At 38.6% G+C, this 20,006-nt stretch overlaps 1 protein-coding gene across 1 annotated transcript in view; it reads left to right on the plus strand.

Moving 5' to 3' along the window:
* The window catches only part of LOC149789684 (uncharacterized), a 122,885-nt gene extending 104,518 nt beyond the window's left edge, over positions 1 to 18,367 (plus strand). Inside the window, exons 24-26 of the mRNA XM_089971700.1 lie at positions 11,600 to 11,796; positions 13,863 to 13,990; positions 14,801 to 18,367. Coding sequence (XP_089827826.1) covers positions 11,600 to 11,796; positions 13,863 to 13,990; positions 14,801 to 14,944 — 469 coding nt within the window. The 3' untranslated portion in view covers positions 14,945 to 18,367. The remainder of the gene's footprint in view (positions 1 to 11,599; positions 11,797 to 13,862; positions 13,991 to 14,800) is intronic.
* Positions 18,368 to 20,006: the final 1,639 nt, after the last annotated feature.

Consider the following 20,006-nt stretch of genomic DNA (forward strand, 5'->3'; position numbering starts at 1 on the left):
TCCAAACAAGAACTGGCTCGATTTAGTCCGTTACGTACCCCTGCACGACGTGTCATGCCTGTCCTCAAACTGATAAAACGTAAAGACAATCAGTGGCGACGCGTTCCAGTATAAAAAAGGCCTGTGACCGAGTAGGGTATCAGTGTTTTTAGGTGCTCCTAAAGACTCAAAGATGTCACCCTCCAGAAAACCCCAAGGAAAGAAAAGGAAAGGACTGCCACCACGTTTAGCCAAACATGGGGACCTGTTATCTGTCCTGTCGAAAGCTTCTCCACCCCTACGAAAAAAACTCATTCAAACGGCCTCCAAAGAGGTCATCGATACCGTGTGCGAATGTTGTTTGAACGTTTTGAAAGGCACGATCCCTTTGTCCAAACACCAGAAACAATGCTTAGGCAAACATCGTCATGTTCTTCGGAAAATGGTTCAAAAGAAAATTCCCATTCGTCAAAAAAAGAAGATGTTGGTCCAACGTGGAGGCATTTTACCTCTCTTGCTAGGCCCCATACTGAAAGGAGTCTTGGGAACCATGTTGGGAGGACTGGTGGGAGCAAGATAAAAAGACCCTCGGAAGTCCCAAGATCTCAGAATCGACCCCTGACAACCCCATGGAAGGACGAAAACTAGCTTTAGTGCCTTACAAACGGTGGATGGAATACCATCGGTGGCAAGAACAACGCACCCCGCATTTACCTCCCAATCCCAATTTGAGCGAGATGTCCCAGTTACAACACGAATTGCAATCCTTGATGGATCGCCAAGATTTGTCCGAAACAGAAAAATCGCAAAAGTACGGTCAACTCTTGCAACGACTGCAACTCTTTCACCAGAAAGCTTTAGACGAAACAGCTCTCCCCACTCTGAAAGATTTTAAGACCTTGATGAAAAGTCCAGCACCATCACCAGTACCAGTACCAGTACCAGTACCAGTACCAGTACCAGTACCGGTGGTCAAGACAGAAAAAGGAAAAGAAGAAGAAGAAGAAGGGTTTCAAACTCCACCAGAAAAAGTACGCAAGTTAACAACACCACCTACCTCCAGAATTGGATGGATTAAAAAGATGATGGCCACCCCTTCTTCCTCACAAGAGAAAAAGAAAGTGAAGACAGAAGTGAAGACAGAAGTGAAACAAGAACCGATATCCCCCGCTCAGACATCCTCCTCCTCTTCGACACCTATTGCTGGCCGCACACGCAAAGCCTTGCAATCCAAGAAAATACCCCAAGAGAAAAAGAGTAGCCTCTTCCAAGAGTGGGTGCCTTATTAAGACACCAATCAACACAAAAAAATGGAAAAAGTCTTAGCCAGCATTTACTACGATCCCTCGCATCCTGCAGGTTACGCAGGAGTTCAAAAATTGTATCGTGCTGCCAAAACGCGACTGAAAAGTCTCCGTTTACCTCAAGTGCAACGATGGTTACAAGAACAAGCTACCTACACTTTACACAAACCCATTCGACGCAAGTTTGCCAGAAGTCGCACCCGAGTGGAAGGCATCGATCATCAATGGCAAGCCGATTTAGCCGATGTCTCTCATTTGGCCAGCTACAATCGTGGTTACAAATATTTGTTTTGTGTCATCGACGTCTTTTCCAAATTTGCCTGGGTCGTGCCCTTGACTTCCAAATCGAGCAGCGAGTTAGTACGAGCCCTGCAACGGGTGTTGAAACAAAGCGGTCGTCGCCCTCTTCGATGGCAAACGGACAAAGGCACCGAATTTCTGAACCAAGCTTTCCAAAAAGAATTAAAGAAACGTGACATTCATTTTTTTACCACCGAGAATCCCGAAACCAAAGCCAGCATCGTGGAACGTTTTCAACGCACTTTGAAAGAACGCATGTGGAAATATTTTACGCATCACCACACTCTGAAGTACATCGACATCTTACCGCACCTGGTGCAAGCGTACAACCAATCTTACCATCGAAGCATCGGACGTGCCCCGCAAGACGTGACTCCCGACAACGAAGTGCTGGTGTTCGAGCGCCTGTTCGGTACGTCCCCGACGAGGGCTGTCCCCAAGAAAAGTGGAGAGTTGACCGTAGGAGATTGGGTGCGCATTGGCAAAACCAAACGCACTTTCGACAAAGGTTACTTACCTAACTGGACGACCGAACTGTTTCGCGTCACTGGACGAGTACATGGTCGTCATCCTGCCGTCTATAAATTGGAAGACATGAACGGAGAAGTACTCAAAGGAACGTTTTATTTGCCCGAGTTACAACGTGTCACCAAAAAAGAAGACGACGTGTACGACATCGAAAGCATTCTCGAACGCAGAACCCGTAAAGTGGGCAAACGACGTGTCAAAGAAGTCAAAGTACGTTGGAAAGGATATCCACCCAGTTTCGATTCTTGGATCGACGCTTCGCAAGTCATCGACTATAAAAAGAAGAAGTGACCATCATGCCCTTTCACACATCAGACGCAGCTACGTCGACCAGTCCTTCTTCCCCTAGTTCTTCTGTGCAAGATTTACAAAAACAACCCTTGTGGGTGTGGTGTGGAGAACGTGTGCCTAAAACGCAAATCGTCTTTTTCTGCCAAATCTTCGTGGTGTATTGTGTCATCGGGGCAGCCATCGCCAATTTGAGTTTGCAACAAGGAGACAAACAATTGTGGACCATTTTATTGAGCAGTTGCATCGGTTACCTACTTCCCAATCCCTCCCTGAAATTCTCCTCGAACGGGAACGTTGTGTCCAGTGCCAGTGCCAGTCACCACTCCAACAACAACCACAACCAGAACCCCATTTTGGGCGGAGACACGCCTCTGACGTCCAGTAACCCCTCGGACAACCACAGAACTCTAGAATTATGAGTCACCAAAACCAATTTTACTTAACTTTACCCAGTGACAGTTCCATGGAGGTGTTTCCCAACAACACGTTGTGCTGTTACACGGCCAAATTACCTCAAGCCATCGCGTTAGATCACGAAGCCCATTGGGAAGTGGCTTTAGTGGAAATGATTCACCCGACCCAAGTCCACAATGTCCTTCCCAATCAAAATTTTTTTACGGTGGAAGTTCATGACGAGCAAGTGCAAAAGAACTTGAGTAATGTCAGATATGATCTCAAAAAATATAATGAAACAACTCGAACGTGGACCTACAAGATTTTGATTCCCCCAGGCTATTATTTTAGTGGTCAACATTTGGTCAGCACCATAAGCTCCAGGTTTAATGCCGTGTTTGGGAAAGCGTTGGAAAGTGCCCAACAAAAAAAGGTCACCATGGAGTACCACAAAGCAGCTCGTCGCTTCTTGATGAAAATTGAGCCGAGTAAAATCGTGTCCATTTTATTTTGTCCTGAATTGTTTGACATGTTGGGCGGTGACATGGAGCTGAGGAAGAAAGGAGAACAAAAAGCACCACCCGAATTATCAGTCATTTTCGACAACGATTCTTTTGCCCAGTATTTTCGTTCCCCGGTAGAACTGAACCAAGGACTGAATTTGATCTTTGTGTACTCCGATGTAGTGGAATACAACGTGGTGGGACACACCTCCGTACCGTTACTGCGTGTCATTCCTTTCAAAGTGGATTCTGCCACGAACGCTGACGAGGAAGGTGGAAACACTTACCACGTCCACCGCGAATTTGTCCATCCTCACTATTTGCCGGTCAGCAAGTCGTATTTGGACACGGTCAACATTACTATAAAAGGAGATTTGGGACAAAATATTCCATTCACCAAAGGAAAAGTCACGGTGAAACTCCATTTTCGAAAACGGTTCTCTCACGACTCGTAAGTAAGTCATGTATCCAGTGTACCGAGGGGTTGCTCGACAGCGAGGACACGGTTTAGGAGACATGTTAAAATCGGCCTTTCGTTCGGTGGCCCCGGTGTTGAAACCGATGGTGACACGCGGATTGCACGCCTTGAAAGATGCAGCACTGACACAAGGCAAAGAATTTCTCCAAAATGTCATCATCGACAAACAAAACCCTAAAGAAGCCTTCATGAGGGCAGGCAAAAATGTCTTGCTGCAAACGGGCAAAGACATTTTGGGCCGACGAGAGACACCTATAAATGCCCTGCACGCTACCGAGTCAAGCATTCAGCAAGGACAAGGCAGAAAGAGACGACGAAGAAGAAAACACCCTTTCACCAGACTTCAAGCGAGAAAGGCCAAGAAAAGAAGAACCGTTCGAGACTTAGACGTTTTCGATTATTGAAACACAGCAACAACAAAAAATGATGCACCGAGAGTCTTGCGCTTGTTCCAAGACGGAACTGGATCTGTTTGCCATGCCCCCTACCATGATGACCATGCAAGAATCCCAATGGGTGGAATTTCATCCCGTCTCCTCATTGACAGCCTCAGCTCCCATCGAGTTTGAAATCAAAGGACAGCCCGAAGATTACATCGATCTGAATAGCAGTTACTTGTACCTGAAAGTCCAAGTTCTAGATAAGGATGATGGTGCAGTAGAAGACACTGAGAATATAGCTCCCGTCAACAATTTCATGCATTCCTTGTTCAGCTCAGTGGACTTGTACTTGAATAACAAACTAGTCAGCAGTAGCATGGATACTTACCCTTACCGTGCCTACCTGGAAAATCTCTTGACGTACGGAATAGATGCCAAGGATACTCATCTCAATGCTTGTGTGCTGTGGGAACCTGACGAAGCGAACGAGTTTGACACATTAAAAAAAGACAATGACGGCTTTGAGGAAAGACAAAAGAAAATCCTAGGTGGAAAGAGTTTAGAACTGATGGATCGTTTGCATTTGGACATGTGGTTGCAAGAGAAATATTTGCTGAACGGTGTCAATGTGCGCCTGAGACTGAATCGCAGCAGTGCCGCTTTCCATTTGTTGGCTGATGAAACTGCTACTAAAGGTGGCAATCCTAAAAGCACAATCCTACAAGCCAGACTCTACGTACGGCGCGTGGAAGTGTTACCTAAAGTGGGAAATGACATCAGTCAGACGTTGAGCAGAACGACCGCCAAGTATCCCATACGACGTGTGGAAGTGAAAACGTTCACCATTTCAGCTGGACTGCAATCCATAACCGAAGATCATCTGTTTCAAGGACAGTTACCGAAACGTTTAATCCTTGGTATGGTCACGAATTCAGCCTTCAACGGAGCCTTCGATGAAAATCCTTTCAACTTTAAACACTTCAAGGTGAAGAAAATCGAAGTCAGTCGTGATGGCAAGACCTTGTGTACCCGACCTTTCGAACCTGACTTTGCCAACAAAAATTACTTGAGATCGTACTTGTCCCTGTACGAAGCCACCGGACAGTTAGGAACCAACACCACTCACGGCATTACGTACAACGATTATGACGGAGGCTATGCTTTGTGGGCTTTCGATTTCACTCCAGACCAAGGCAGCGACGAGGGACATTTCCACCCTATAAAATCTGGCCAGATTCGTGTGGAACTTCAGTTTGCAAATCCTCTGACAGCAACAGTGAACTTCATCCTGTATGCCGAATTCGATAATACGATAGAAATCAACAGTTTGAGAGAAGTCATTCTAGATTATTAGAAAGCCATGGAAGACTGTTATCCCTCTTTACCTAGTGGAGAAAGTTTGGAGATGGAGTGTGAGGAGACTGTGGAAGAAGAAGTGATCATGATGAAATCGAGATGGCCAGAACAAGAAGCCCATTTAGTCTCCTGTTTTGCCAAACACTTGGTCGACAAAATAACGGAATTGATCAAGAAAAATTGCTATGGATGTCAAAACGATCATCCCAGTCAAATTCAACACGATAAATGCCTGATGTTGAGTCAAGAAGAAAAATTGGACGAGTATCTGGACGAAGCTTGGAGTCTCATCTCGAACGAAGACGTGTTGCACCAGTGGTATAAAGACTTGCGTGAACATTCTTGTCCACCATTAACCACTCAAGAGATCCATCGTATCGAAGCTCTCCTGAATCAGAGTGAGGAAACAGAACGAATAACCGTTTATTCGTCAGACATTTTCAAGCAAAAAGTCAGGATCGAATTGACGACTTATTATTACCTGTGAAGAAGAAAAAAACAACACAAAACAATGGATACCTGGGAACTTTATTACCTTTTGAACCACAGTTCGTATACGTCTTCTTGGAATCCCGTCGTCTGTGCTAAAGATGAACTCCCTCATCGCAAACCTAAAGACCATCAAGCTTACGTGATCAACACGGACGATAGTCATCTCCCAGGAACCCACTGGGTAGCCGTTTACTTTCCTCAAGAAGGATGTGTGGAATATTTCGATTCGTACGGATTGCCCCCTTTGGAAGACGATATCATTGACTTTATGAGAAGAAATGCTCAAACCACCCGATTCAATAATGTGAAATTACAAGGCACAGATTCCTTGGTGTGTGGACAATATTGTGTGTATTTTCTGCATCATCGCAGCCTGGGCTATTCCTTAGAACATTTAGTGACTCATTTCGATCCTCGTTCTTCTGCTAGAAACGATGTGAAAGTAGATCGATGGTTTTGTGACCATTATGCTTATCTTTTGTCTCAAGCTAGGAAACGTAGTGTCCATCAATGGCCTAATGATTTCCAACAGTGGAAATCACAATTTCATTCACAACGTTGTCAGCCTTGTTTAAAGTAGATTGTAATTGAAGAAAAAAATGTTTGTGATTTGAAAAAATTGTTTGATGTTATAGTGTTGGATTATTGTTAAAAATGTTGTTGTTTAGTGTTAAGTGATTTATTGAATAAAAAATGTTGTGTTTAGAAAAAAATGCCTTTGTCTTTTGTTTAGCTATAAGAATGTTGGATTGATGCTCTTTCATTTCTTACTATCCCTCTCATGAACGTTGCGGCTCGAAAACCGTGGGGGGGATGTTTTCCTTCACGTCCGCGCTTTCACTTTAAGAACCGGGTTGTTCCCAGTCTAACCATCCATTGTCGACTCATCCTCCTAAGAAGATGTGCTCCAAACTAGCTAAGCTCAACGAAGCCTACGTGAATTTGCATAGGGTCAGACACAGTCTGATACCGAAGCCAGAAGAAATAGAGAATGTGAGAATGTTAAAAATCACTGAAGACCTGATAGAAGAGCTCTTCAGAGAAGAAATGAACAGGGAGAAAGAAGAATGGACAGAGAAGTACAGACTTCAGAGACAGCAGCAACAGCAGCAACAGCAGCAGCAACAACAGCAGCAACCTGAAGCTGACAGAGGCTTTGTCGATTGTCGTATCGACACCAAAGAGTTCTTCTTCTCTTTCCGAAGAAGCAGACCTATCGCCAGAAAGTCTATCCTCAGAGGACATCGCATTCTTAGAAACTAAAAAAGAATGCCATAGCAAAAAAAACAAAAAAACAGCCCTTTTCAGGGCTACCCAATACTCTAGAAAAGAAATAACTATTAATTTGCCAATGTGTGTAGGTAGAGTAGTGTGAAAATAAACACTAACTCTTTATTAATAGTGGAAGTGTATGTGTTTGAGTGTTTGTGTTTGTAAGTGATAAAGTAGGTTGGTGTGGATAGTAGATTAAAATGATGTTTGTTTTTTTTTTTTTTGGGCTGCTTGAGGTGTATATTTGGGGTTAGATTGGATTGCTTTGCGTATGTGGATAGTCTATTGAAGTGATGGATAGCATAAAAAAGTGAGCGAGTGTTTCTTTTAGGTCCGCGCGTTGTTGTTGTTTTTTGGTCATGATCTAGGTAAGATGAATTTTATGTTTTTAGGGGGATGTTTTCCTTCACGTCCGCGCTTTCAGTATAAATTGAAACTCGTTCGGCAGTCCAGCTACCCTTGTTGATTGATCAACACAGCCAGAAGAATGACTAGCAGAATAGTGAAACTGTTAGAACTCCAGATGCACCTGGAATATGCCAGGCGGATAGTAAACGAACTATCAGCGGAGGCTATAGTAGAAGAAGCAAGAATAAAGAAGGAAGAAGAGGAGAGAAGACAGAGGGAAGAGGAGGAAAAGAAAAGAGAAGAGATGATGTCGTTTAATATTCCTGAAACAGAGGATTGGGGTGCTGAAGCGAATCATCCTCCCTCTGCGCTCCCCAGAAGAAAGGTGAAAGAAGACTGGGGAAGAAGATGCGTGTGCGGCGCCAGGCCAGGAAGGTGCAACCATTAGATAGGTGCATCTGGAGTTTAAAAAAACAGCCCTTTTCAGGGCTACCCAATACTCTAGAAAAGAAATAACTATTAATTTGCCAATGTGGGTAGGTAGAGTAGTGTGAAAATAAACACTAACTCTTTATTAATAGTGGAAGTATATGTGTTTGTAAGAGCTAAGGTATATTTGTGTGAATAGTAGATTATGGGTTTTTTAGCAAATGTGGAGAGTATAGTTAGGGTTATATTATATGAAATGAGAAAGTAGGGGGATGTTTTCCTTCACGTCCGCGCGATGTTGGGTCATCATCTAGGTAAGATCCATTTTATGTTTTAGGGGGATGTTTTCCTTCACGTTCGCGCTTTTCGTATAAGAACCCACAGTATTCGTCGTTCAAACCATTCTGCAAAGAATACAAAGAAGATGGCGTCAAACCAAATGGACAAATTACAAACCTTGCAAGACGTTTTAGACAACTTAGGAATAATGGAACAGATGCTATTAAGACTGGTTGAAGACCATTATTCCTATAGTCCCCATCGTGTAAAGATGGAAATTAACAATTTAAGGAAAGCAAAGGACAAGATTAGTGGTGTCATGAAAGAGATCAAGGAGGAGAAGGAGGATGAAGAGGAAAAGATAAGAATAAGAACATGGAACGAAAAAATTGAAAAAGAAGAGGAAAATGAGAAGAGGAAGAAAGAAGAAGAGGAGGAAGAGAAGAAAGAAGAGAAGGAGAAAAAAAAGAAGAGAAAGAGTGTTGGAGATAAAATAAGAAGTTGGTGGAGGAAAAGAAGAAATTAGAAGAAGAAGAAGAAGAAGAAAACCCAAAGGCCCTTTTCAGGGCCAGCCATATTTCTCGAAAAGAGATAGTCTTTGAATTGCCTACCCCTTTTTAAAAATTTTTTTTTTAAAAAAATTTTTAAAAAAATCCCATGTTCAATTTCCCTTGTCGCTAGAGTGACCCAGGGTTTTTTCCCATGTTAATTCCCCTTGTCGCTAGAGTGACCCACGATTTTTCTCCATGTTAAATTTCCATTGTCGCTAGAGTGACCCAGGGGTCTCTGTAATGCTAATTCCCATTGTCGCTAGGGTGACCCCTTTCACTACTCACATACATTACGCTCTTACTGTGTATGTAACAATAACAAACTATTACGCTCTTACAGTGTATGTAAAAAAAGACACTCTTACTCTCTTGATGCATATGTCACAGTGAAACACACATTACGCTCTTACTACGTCACAAAGACACTATTACGCTCTTACTACGCATGATGTCACAAAAGCACACTATTACGCCCTTACCATGTCTGTCACAAAAAAATCAATATGTCTGTCACAAAGACACACAAATTACTCTCCTGCTATGTATGTCACAAGGACGGAATATTATATATAATATATATATATATATATAACAGGAAACAACTAATCGTTTAATGTCATATTAATGTAGTGTGGACCTTAATCCTTTCCCTGTAACAGTAGTGTGACAAATCTAAAAGTAATCAACTGTGAAAGTTTTAGGCTTTGCATCCCTTCGTCTGTCTGTCTTTGGCTTCCTCTACCTACTGTATCTTCTGTATATCCGTCTATCGTTCAGTCTCTCGTATCATTAATATACATATTGAAGTTTGGAATCTCATCTTATCAGAGAGACGTTTGTTTTTGTATATCGAGCTGTCAGTATATCGTAGTACTGATATACATGACTGAGTTTGGAACTGATATTATATGGGGAAAGTTGAATTTTCCAGATGCGTCGTCACTTTGACGCATATGTAGCACAAAACTGTACCTCTAACCATTCTGGTTCTGGTAATAGTCGCTTTGGTAGACATCATTCTTTTAGATAATGAGAAAATAATGACATGCTGGAAGATTTCAGGGCAATTCCAATTTATAAAACACATAGAGCTTGTGCTGTGTATCACGACACATAAGTGTTAATATCGGTCTGCAATAACATTCGAATGCTCTCAAACGACTACTACATAAAAATAGTCTGTGTTAATATCGGTCTGCAATAACATTCGAATGCTCCCAAACGACTACTACATAAAAATAGTCTGTGTTAATATCGGTCTGCAATAACATTCGAATGCTCCCAAACGACTACTACATAAAAATAGTCTGTGTTAATATCGGCCTGCAATTACGTAAGGATACTGTCAACCGACAACTGCATACAAATAGTCTGTGTTAATATCGGTCTGCAATAACATTCGAATGCTCCCAAACGACTACTACATAAAAATAGTCTGTGTTAATATCGGCCTGCAATTACGTAAGAATACTGTCAACCGACAACTGCATACAAATAGTCTGTGTTAATATCGGTCTGCAATAACATTCGAATGCTCCCAAACGACTACTACATAAAAATAGTCTGTGTTAATATCGGCCTGCAATTACGTAAGAATACTGTCAACCGACAACTGCATACAAATAGTCTGTGTTAATATCGGTCTGCAATAACATTCGAATGCTCTCAAACGACTACTACATAAAAAATAGTCTGTGTTAATATCGGCCTGCAATTACGTAAGAATACTGTCAACCGACAACTGCATACAAATAGTCTGTGTTAATATCGGTCTGCAATAACATTCGAATGCTCTCAAACGACTACTACATAAAAAATAGTCTGTGTTAATATCGGCCTGCAATTACGTAAGAATACTGTCAACCGACAACTGCATACAAATAGTCTGTGTTAATATCGGTCTGCAATAACATTCGAATGCTCTCAAACGACTACTACATAAAAATAGTCTGTGTTAATATCGGCCTGCAATTACGTAAGAATACTGTCAACCGATAACTGCATACAAATAGTCTGTGTTAATATCGGTCTGCAATAACATAAGAATGCTATCAAACGACTACTACATAAATATGGTATGTGTCAGTATTGGTCTGCAATCACGTAAGAATATTGTCGAACGACTACAACATAAAAATAGTCTGTGTTAATATCGGCTGAATTAATATCGGTCTGCATTAACGTAATAATGTTGTCAAACGACTGCTACATAAAAAGTCTTTGTTAAAATCGGTCTGCAATAATGTAAGAATGCTGTCAAACGACTACTACATAAAAATAGTCTTTGTTAATATCGGTCTGCAATAATGTAAGAATATTGTCAAACGACTACTACATAAAAATAGTCTGCTTCTTTAGGAGATTTGGAATAAAAAAGCAGTAACAACAAACTGGTCATCTCTGGTACAGATGGCGATGCCCTGTTATTTTTTTTAATACTGGAGGTGGTTTCATAAACAGATTATATCCCTTGACAAATCTGTTGCTCTTGGTGGAATATAGTTTTGCCCTAGTGGCGGCAGATACACACGATCCGATCAGTTGGAATCGTAATTATAGTTCAATTTTCTAAGTGTGCATTATATAACAAATCTTACCATCAGCATCAAGCAAAACTCCGATACATCCCAGAATGCCAAAATGCATATTCGTAAAATCTCAAAGAGACGGAACATATTTTACTTGTTTTATTTTTGTATTATTTTGAAATATACAGTTGCTGGATGCAGCTGTACCCACTATACTGGGCCTTCATTCTGCCGATAGGACTCATTCTCGTCGCCAATTGTATTGTATTTATCCTCGTCATCGTCAACCTGTGTCGACGACCCAGAGGAATGCAAGTGAACCAGTCAGAGCATAAAATAGCAGTTTTGAATTTTCAAGCAGGAGTGGCAGTTTTTGTTTTACTGGGTAAGTTAAAGAAATGTCCTAAATATAGTTGGATTTGCCGTTTTTTGTTTCTATTATGTGGGCCAGAGAAATATAGCGAATACAGCTGGACTGGCTGTTTTGTTCTGCCAAGTGTCCGAGAAATGTAACAAATACAGCTTGACTGACTGTTTTGTTCTATTAGCTGGGTCAGAGAAATGTAATAAATTTTAATATTAATTATAATTTTCACCATCACCCTCTCTAGTCTGAATAACATCCCTGAAGAAACGGTTAGTGTACAAAAGTTAACAAAAGGAAGTTGTGAATATGTTCATGAAAGTCGTGTGGCTGGTTGGGGCGATATCTATCTATCTATACATCTCTCTCTCTCTTTCCATACATATATATATATATATATATATATATATATATATATATATATATATATATATATATATATATATATATATATATATATATATTGTAGTTATTTTTATCGTAAATATCTACCGGTAATTGCACTCAAGGAGATATGCTCTGAAAGCTTACAGTTTGTTTGTGCCTATGTCTGATGTCTGAGTCCGCCTTGTGTCTGTAATTATACTGGAATATTATACAATGTGTGAATATATCTTTCTATTTTGACATTACGTATACCCCATTCTGTAATTCTACTGGATTATTAGAAAAAGCACCTGACACTGAGAAAAAAAAATATAATCTATTCCTTCGATATTTCCATGATGAAGTAATCATGATAACGGTCAGTAGAATTAGTTTTGCACACATTCAATATACTTCGGAAGACATTTGAATTTGTGAAGAACATGTATCGAACAGAAGTATAATCTATTTATAGAACATATTGCAATGCTATTTAAATATATACTATGGAGTAGATAGATACAGAGATCGTACAATTAATTCATTTTTAATATATATATATATATATATATATATATATATATATATATATATATATATATATATATATATATATATATATATATATATATATATATATATAAACTATTTTGCGCCCAGACAACAACCAATATATTTCTTAATTAAAGCATATGCGAACCTTTCAAGACTGGATGTTCAATGCATATATTTGAGAAAAATCTCCCTTAGGTTAGATACTGGTAAGAGCTACCTTAATCGACAGTCTCGCACTATCTCAATCGACAGTCTTGCTCCGCCTAAATCGACAGTCTCGCTCTACCTAAATCGACAGTTCTGCACTACCTAAATCAACCGTCTCGCTCTACCTAAATTGACAGTCTCGCACTACCTAAATCGACAGTCTCGCACTATCTAAAGCGACAGTCTTGCACTACCTAAATTGCCCGTCGCGCACCTTACAGGCACATATTAATTTTATCCTGAAAGATTCTAAGACTGAAGTAATATCAAAGTTTCACGACATTGCAGTCAATTTCCGATTTCGAGAAATAAAGAAAGTATCAAATGTTCTACAGTGTTAATTGTCTCGGTAGGTTCAACCACCACCACAACTACCGTTCCCAAAACATTCCATTTCCTCAACATGGCCTCATCAGTCTTGTGTGGTAGCCCGTGACGGATATCCCGCACTTCATGGAACGTATTAGACGTCGAGACCACTAAGGACAACCGCTCCGATGGCCTAGTGGCTAGATGATCCGTGGCGGATGGGGGCGGTTGCGGATTCGATCTCCGGCCGAGTCATACCAATGACTTATGAAAAAATAGTACAAACAACTACCTCGCTAGGCGCTCAGCATTAAGAGATTAGTGTTAGGACTAGTCTGCTTGGTGTCAGGATAATGTGAATGTGTGGGACATCACGATACATGTCTACGGCATGATGCCCCATTGCTAGACATCACGATGAACTACCACACTGCAGATATCGTAGCAATATGACTGAAAAATTATTAAAGCTACGTTTAAAAGTCACACAGACACAGACACACACACACACACACACACTAAGGACAAGTCATTAAAATGTCGAAATGCTTCAAAGATTCGCACTCAGTGTATGGTGTGTGAAATGAAATATGCAAGTAGGCTTTATGTTTATGCCTGTGTTTCTTTATTTGTGTGGGTTTTTTTTGCAGGATTAACCTGGGTATTTGGTTTCCTGGCTGTTGAAGACGCCAGAGTAGCCTTTATGTACGTGTTTGCTTTTCTGAACGCCTTCCAAGGCTTTTTCGTATTCCTTCTGTTTACTGCGAGAGAAAAGCAGGTAAGTCAACATCTGAATACATATTCTGAGTTGGTGTAAAAGTGGTTTTTGTTTAAACTGTAATCTTCATTTTTATGGACCATGCCATTAGTATCTGGTCGGGAGCCGCGAGCCTTTGGGGTGCACGGATAGAAGTATCCCGAATCCCGTAGATAACATATAATACACATCAACTATGATCGATATAAGGACATCAAAAACAACAACAGCAATAATATAATATAATATAATATAATATAATATAATATAATATAATATAATATAATATAATATAATATAATATAAATTTAGTTCACATGAGATATATTTATGAGTACTAAATGTAACGTTAGTGGCAAATATTTGGTACAGTTACCTTTTATATGGCCCGCTTGTATAATATATATATATATATATATATATATATATATATATATATATATATATATATATATATATATATATATATATATATATATATATATATATATATATTCCTTTATACCTTTTATTCCAGAAAGAATATATATATATATATATATATATATATATATATATATATATATATATATATATATATATATATATTTCCATTTAAAAATGTATACTCTAAATCTTTGGTATCTAGGATTAGTCGCTGTAGTAAATCGAGGTTTAAAAAGAAATTATAATAGCCCAGTAATCGAAGGCATTAATACGACATGTAGACTTAAAGAATATATGTTAGAACATATCATAATAAATAAAATTTATTTAACAGCGAAGTCATAATTAAAACAATTTCATCATCATCACCGTCATAGTAATCATTTTTTTCTTTTGCACTGATAGGTCAGACAAAGTTGGACAAGGCTATGTTGTAAAAAGAAAAGTGACTATAACACCACGAGCGCCACAGACTCGCATGCCCTTAAATACAGCGTCCCATTGTCACAATCAACAAATATCTCCAACGAGAAGTCTGGGCATGCGTAGAGTGCACCACTTGTTAGTATTAGCTTTGTATGGGGAATACAAAGGATTAACGACTGGACCATCAACATATCCATTTATATTGTTGGCGTGCTTAATGCGCATGCGCGAATTTATTTTATCCCCCTTGTCTAACAAAAAAGAATGCAACGGCAGCTCTTGGATTTGATGCTGGACTATCACCATTGAACATCGCTGGGATAGCATTGCTTGGTTTAAAATCGACAAACAGGATTTCTCATTTCTGGGACTGTGTTTGTGTGGAAGCTGAGGATAGTGACATAAGTGGAGCAATGTCTTTATCAATCTGATCAACGTATTCCTTCCGACAACCCTCCTCCATTTAAACTCTAGTATTATCAATAGTGTCTAAAATTCGTCCGATTAAATGATGGATAACACGTTATGTTGCTGCATTGCTTGCTAGCGTAAATAAGGATTACGTAATATCATAAGTGACAAACACTCATCAGGTTAAACGATGGATTGCTTAGAATGTTACTAATGATTATGTATACTGGCAATCTGGTCATATAAGTAGTGTCAACCACTCATCCGGTTAAATGACGGATTGCTTTTAATATTGCTGTATTGCTTGCTAACATAAATACTGCTTACGTAATCTGGCAGCTTTTCATTTTTTTTGATGTAAGATAGACGTTAGCTGTAAAGGCATTTGTATTATCATAACCTCTTCCACCCCATTAGTTCTAAGCACAAAATTAATACATGCTAAGTCAAATAAGGACAAATTAACATTTTCACAAGCAAAGCATCTGTCAAAATATATTCATTTACATACCATTCACATGACTCAAATCTGAATGGATCAGTTTACGTCTGCCATTTTACAACTCAAACTTTTAATATCTCGATATTTTATCATTATACCGATAAGCAGGAGAAAAATGTTTGTTGTTAGTTTTCAAATGATAACGTGATGCATCTTTTGTCTTTACTATACAAACGAACCCACCCCCTAATATCTCGGCTTGTTCATATATTGCTTATGCGTAACGTAATGTACCACTTTTATGTGATTCATTTATGGATGATTTTCACATTTCAACAATGAACGACTCGCTCTTTGCCGCTGTTCCTTCCACAGTTTTAAATGAAAAGAACCTATTTTTTTTACACTCTTAAATCTACATGTTTGAAAGGATTAGGCTTCTGAAAACTTTTTGAGCACTGTCAACAAATGATATGTTTTGATTTTTGGATATATGTGTTTAAGAGCATTATGGCAGCTAAAGATACGTTTTGCCTTGCATATGTTGGTGTTTAAGAGCATTGTGTCATTAAATGGTACGTTTTGCGTTGCATACGTTGGTATTTAAGAGCATTATGCCATCAATTGATACGCATTGGTTTGCCTACGTTGGTGTTTAAGAGCATTATGCCATCAATTGATACGCATTGGTTTGCCTACGTTGGTGTTTAAGAGCATTATGACATACAAATATTTCTTTCTGCTTTGTATATGCTGGTGTTTAAGATAACTATCTCAACAAACGATACGCTTTGATTTAAATAAATCTGCCATTTTACAACTAGAACTGTTAATATGTCGACATTTTATCATTCTAACTATAAGCTGGAGAAAAATACTTTTGATTTTAATTTTAATTTTCAAATGATAAAGTGATGCAGATTTTTTGCTTAGTTTTCAAACAAACCGAACACCTAATGTCTTGGCTTGTTCATATTGATAATGTATAGTTTGCTTCTTCTTGACGTCATGCACTATTGTTATTGTACCCTTTACTGAAGATGCTCATAATCGAACAATGAAAGACTCGCCCTTTGCCAGTGTGCTGCCTACAGTTTTGAATGAAAAGACTTGCCTTTTGTCAGTGTGCTGCCCACAGTATTAAATGAAAAGACTCGCCCTTTGCCAGTGTGCTGCCTACAGTTTTAAATAAAAAGACTCGCCTTTTGCCAGTGTGCTGCCTACAGTTTTAAATGAAAAGAAGTCGTTTGTTTCACTCTTAAATCTGCAGTTTTCAAAGATGCCAGTTTCGGACAAACTTTAAGGGCATTATGTTAGCAAATGATACAATTTTTTTTTACATTCTTGTGCTTAAGATTGTTATGTCAGCAAAAGATACGTTTTGCATTGCATATGTCTGTGTTTAAGAGCATTATGCCATCAAATGATACGTTGTGCATTCCATATGTCGGTGTTTAAGAGCATAATGCCAGTTTTGATTCATGGATATGTTTGTGTTTAATAGCATTATTTCATCAATTGATAATCTTTTATTTGCATAGATAGGTGTTTAATAGCATTATTTCATCAATTGATACTCTTTTATTTGCATAGATAGGTGTTTAAAAGCATTATGCCAGCCAATGTTATGTTTTGATTCATGGATATGCTCGTGTTTATGAACATGAAGTGCGCGAATGATACTCTTTTACTTGCATGTTAAGGGTTTAATAGCATTATTTCTAGAAATGATACTCTTTTATTTGCATATTTAGGTGGTTAAGTGCATTATGTCACGAAAAGATACTCTTTTATTTGCATATTTATGTGTTAAAGGGCATTATATCTGGAAATTATGCGCTTTTATTTGCATATTTAGGTGTTTAAGAGCATTATGACATGAAATGATACGCTTTGATTTGCATAGGTAGGTGTTTAAGAGCATTATGACATGAAATGATACGCTTTGATTTGCATAGGTAGGTATTACAGATGAGGACTATTGTAAGTATCATGACTGGACTTTTGTTTCAACTGAATGAAGGATTATATCTAAACAACTAAAAGAGAAAAAAAGTGTTTCATGTTTTTGTCGTACACCTCATTTTACATTATGCACGGGTTTCATTGCCTTTCCCTAATTTCTATTTTTCAAAAACGAATGAGCGATATTCTTGTCGGCGTTTATATACATAAGTTGCGTAATTTAAACGGATTATATCCCATTATATTCGGGATCTCTCCACGAAAACCTGAATGCGGTTTATTGTGTCATTTAGTTACGGACATATCCGTTGTAGATGGGCAGCCACTCAGTTGCTCGCTGACAAACATTTGATTTAACAAAGTAGCATTACATTTCTGAGAGAGTGATCTTGTCAACCGTGTCCCATTTCTAAATCATTATCAAACTGGCCTTTGCTACAATTAACCATGTTTTGTGTTTTTTAAGTGACAACACGGACTCAGGAGTATAATGTTGATATAATAAGTACATGTTTTTAATAACACTGTTAAGAAAACTCATTATAATGCGGTTCTTGTACACCTTATAAATACTCATTATAACGCTTGTCATTAGATACATGTTCTCATGTTTTTATTTAAATATCCCGAGTCATTTTTACATAAACCTTTATTCTGAATAAATTTGTTTTAAGTTTATTTTACTACTTACAAACAAAGACCTTAAATAAAGTTGGAATATTCTTTCATTTTTCTTACATTTGTCTCTTCTATTATGATTATGGTTTTGTCAATGCACAATATTTTCAAGTACTGTTCAGTCTGTTAAACCAGTGGTATGTACAGTGTTCTTGTATTGTATACCATACAGGGCATCAAACATGTATATAGTGTTCTAATACTACGCACTCTACATAGCAACATATATGTACATATTGTTTTAGTACTATGCACTCTACATAGCAACATGCATATACACTGTGTTTTTGTAGTAATCACTATGTGTAGCAATACATGCACACGATGTTTTACTACTATGCATCTACATAGCAAAGGACATGTACACACTGTTTTATTACTATGCACACTACAGAACAACATACAATGTATGTAGTGTATTTGTACTATGAACACAACGTAACAACATACATGTACCCAGTGTTTTAGTATTATGCACTCTACATAGCAACATAAATATACGCGGTGTTTTAATATTATGCACTCTACATAGCAGCATACATGTATACAGTGTTTTAATAATATGCACTCTACATAGCAACAGACAGTATACAGTGTTTTAATACTATGCACTCTACATAGCAACATACATGTATACAGTTTTAATACAATGCACTATACATAGCAACATACATGTATATAGTGTTTTAATACAATGCACTTTACATAGCAACATACATGTACACGGTGTTTTAGTAATATGCACTATACAAAGCACCATACATGTATATAGTATTTTAAATCCATGCACTCTACATAGCAACATGTATTACAGTGTTCTAGTACTATATACTCAGCAGAAAACAACATCATGTATACGGTTCTATTTCTATAGACTCTACATAGCAACAGACATGTAAACAGTGTTTTAGTACAATGCATTCTACATAGCAACAGGTAACCTCTGGTGGCCTAGTGGTTAGAGCGTCCGCCTCGGATGCGGGAGGTCGTGGGTTCGATCCCCGGCTGAGTCATACCAAAGACTTACAAAAATGGCACTAACATCTGCCTCTCTTGGCGCTCATCATTAAGAGGTTAGTGTTAGGACTGGTTGCCTGGTGTCAGGATAACGTGACTGGGTGGGACATCATGCTAGATGTCTGCGGCATGATGCCTAAGTGCTAGACATCACTGTAAACTGCCACACTGAAGACATCGTAGCGATATGACTGAAAAAGTGTTAAAGCTTTGTTGAAAATCCATATCGCACACACACAATTAGCAACAGGTATTACAGTGTTCTAGTACTATATACTCAACAGAACAACAGTCACGTACATCGTTCTATTTATATAGATTTTACATAGCATCATACATGGACAGTGTTTTAGTATTATGAACTCTACCTAGCAACAGACATGTACACTGTTTTAGTAGTATGCACTCTACATAGCAACATACATGTACACATTGTTTTAGTACTTTGCACTCTACACAGCAACAGGTATGCACAGTGTTCTATTACTATATATTGAACAGAACAACAAACGTGTACACTGTTCTCTTTCTGTTGACTCTACATAGCAACAGACATGTACACGGTGTTTTAGTACTATGCACTCTTCATAGCAACATACATGTACAGTGATTTTTTAGTATGCGTTCTACATAGCAAAATGCTTGTACAACGTTCAAGTACTATAGACTCAA

The sequence above is a fragment of the Sinohyriopsis cumingii genome, chromosome 10 (assembly GCF_028554795.1).
Source record: "Sinohyriopsis cumingii isolate HCF-2022 chromosome 10, ASM2855479v2, whole genome shotgun sequence".
Lineage (NCBI taxonomy): Eukaryota > Metazoa > Mollusca > Bivalvia > Unionida > Unionidae > Sinohyriopsis > Sinohyriopsis cumingii.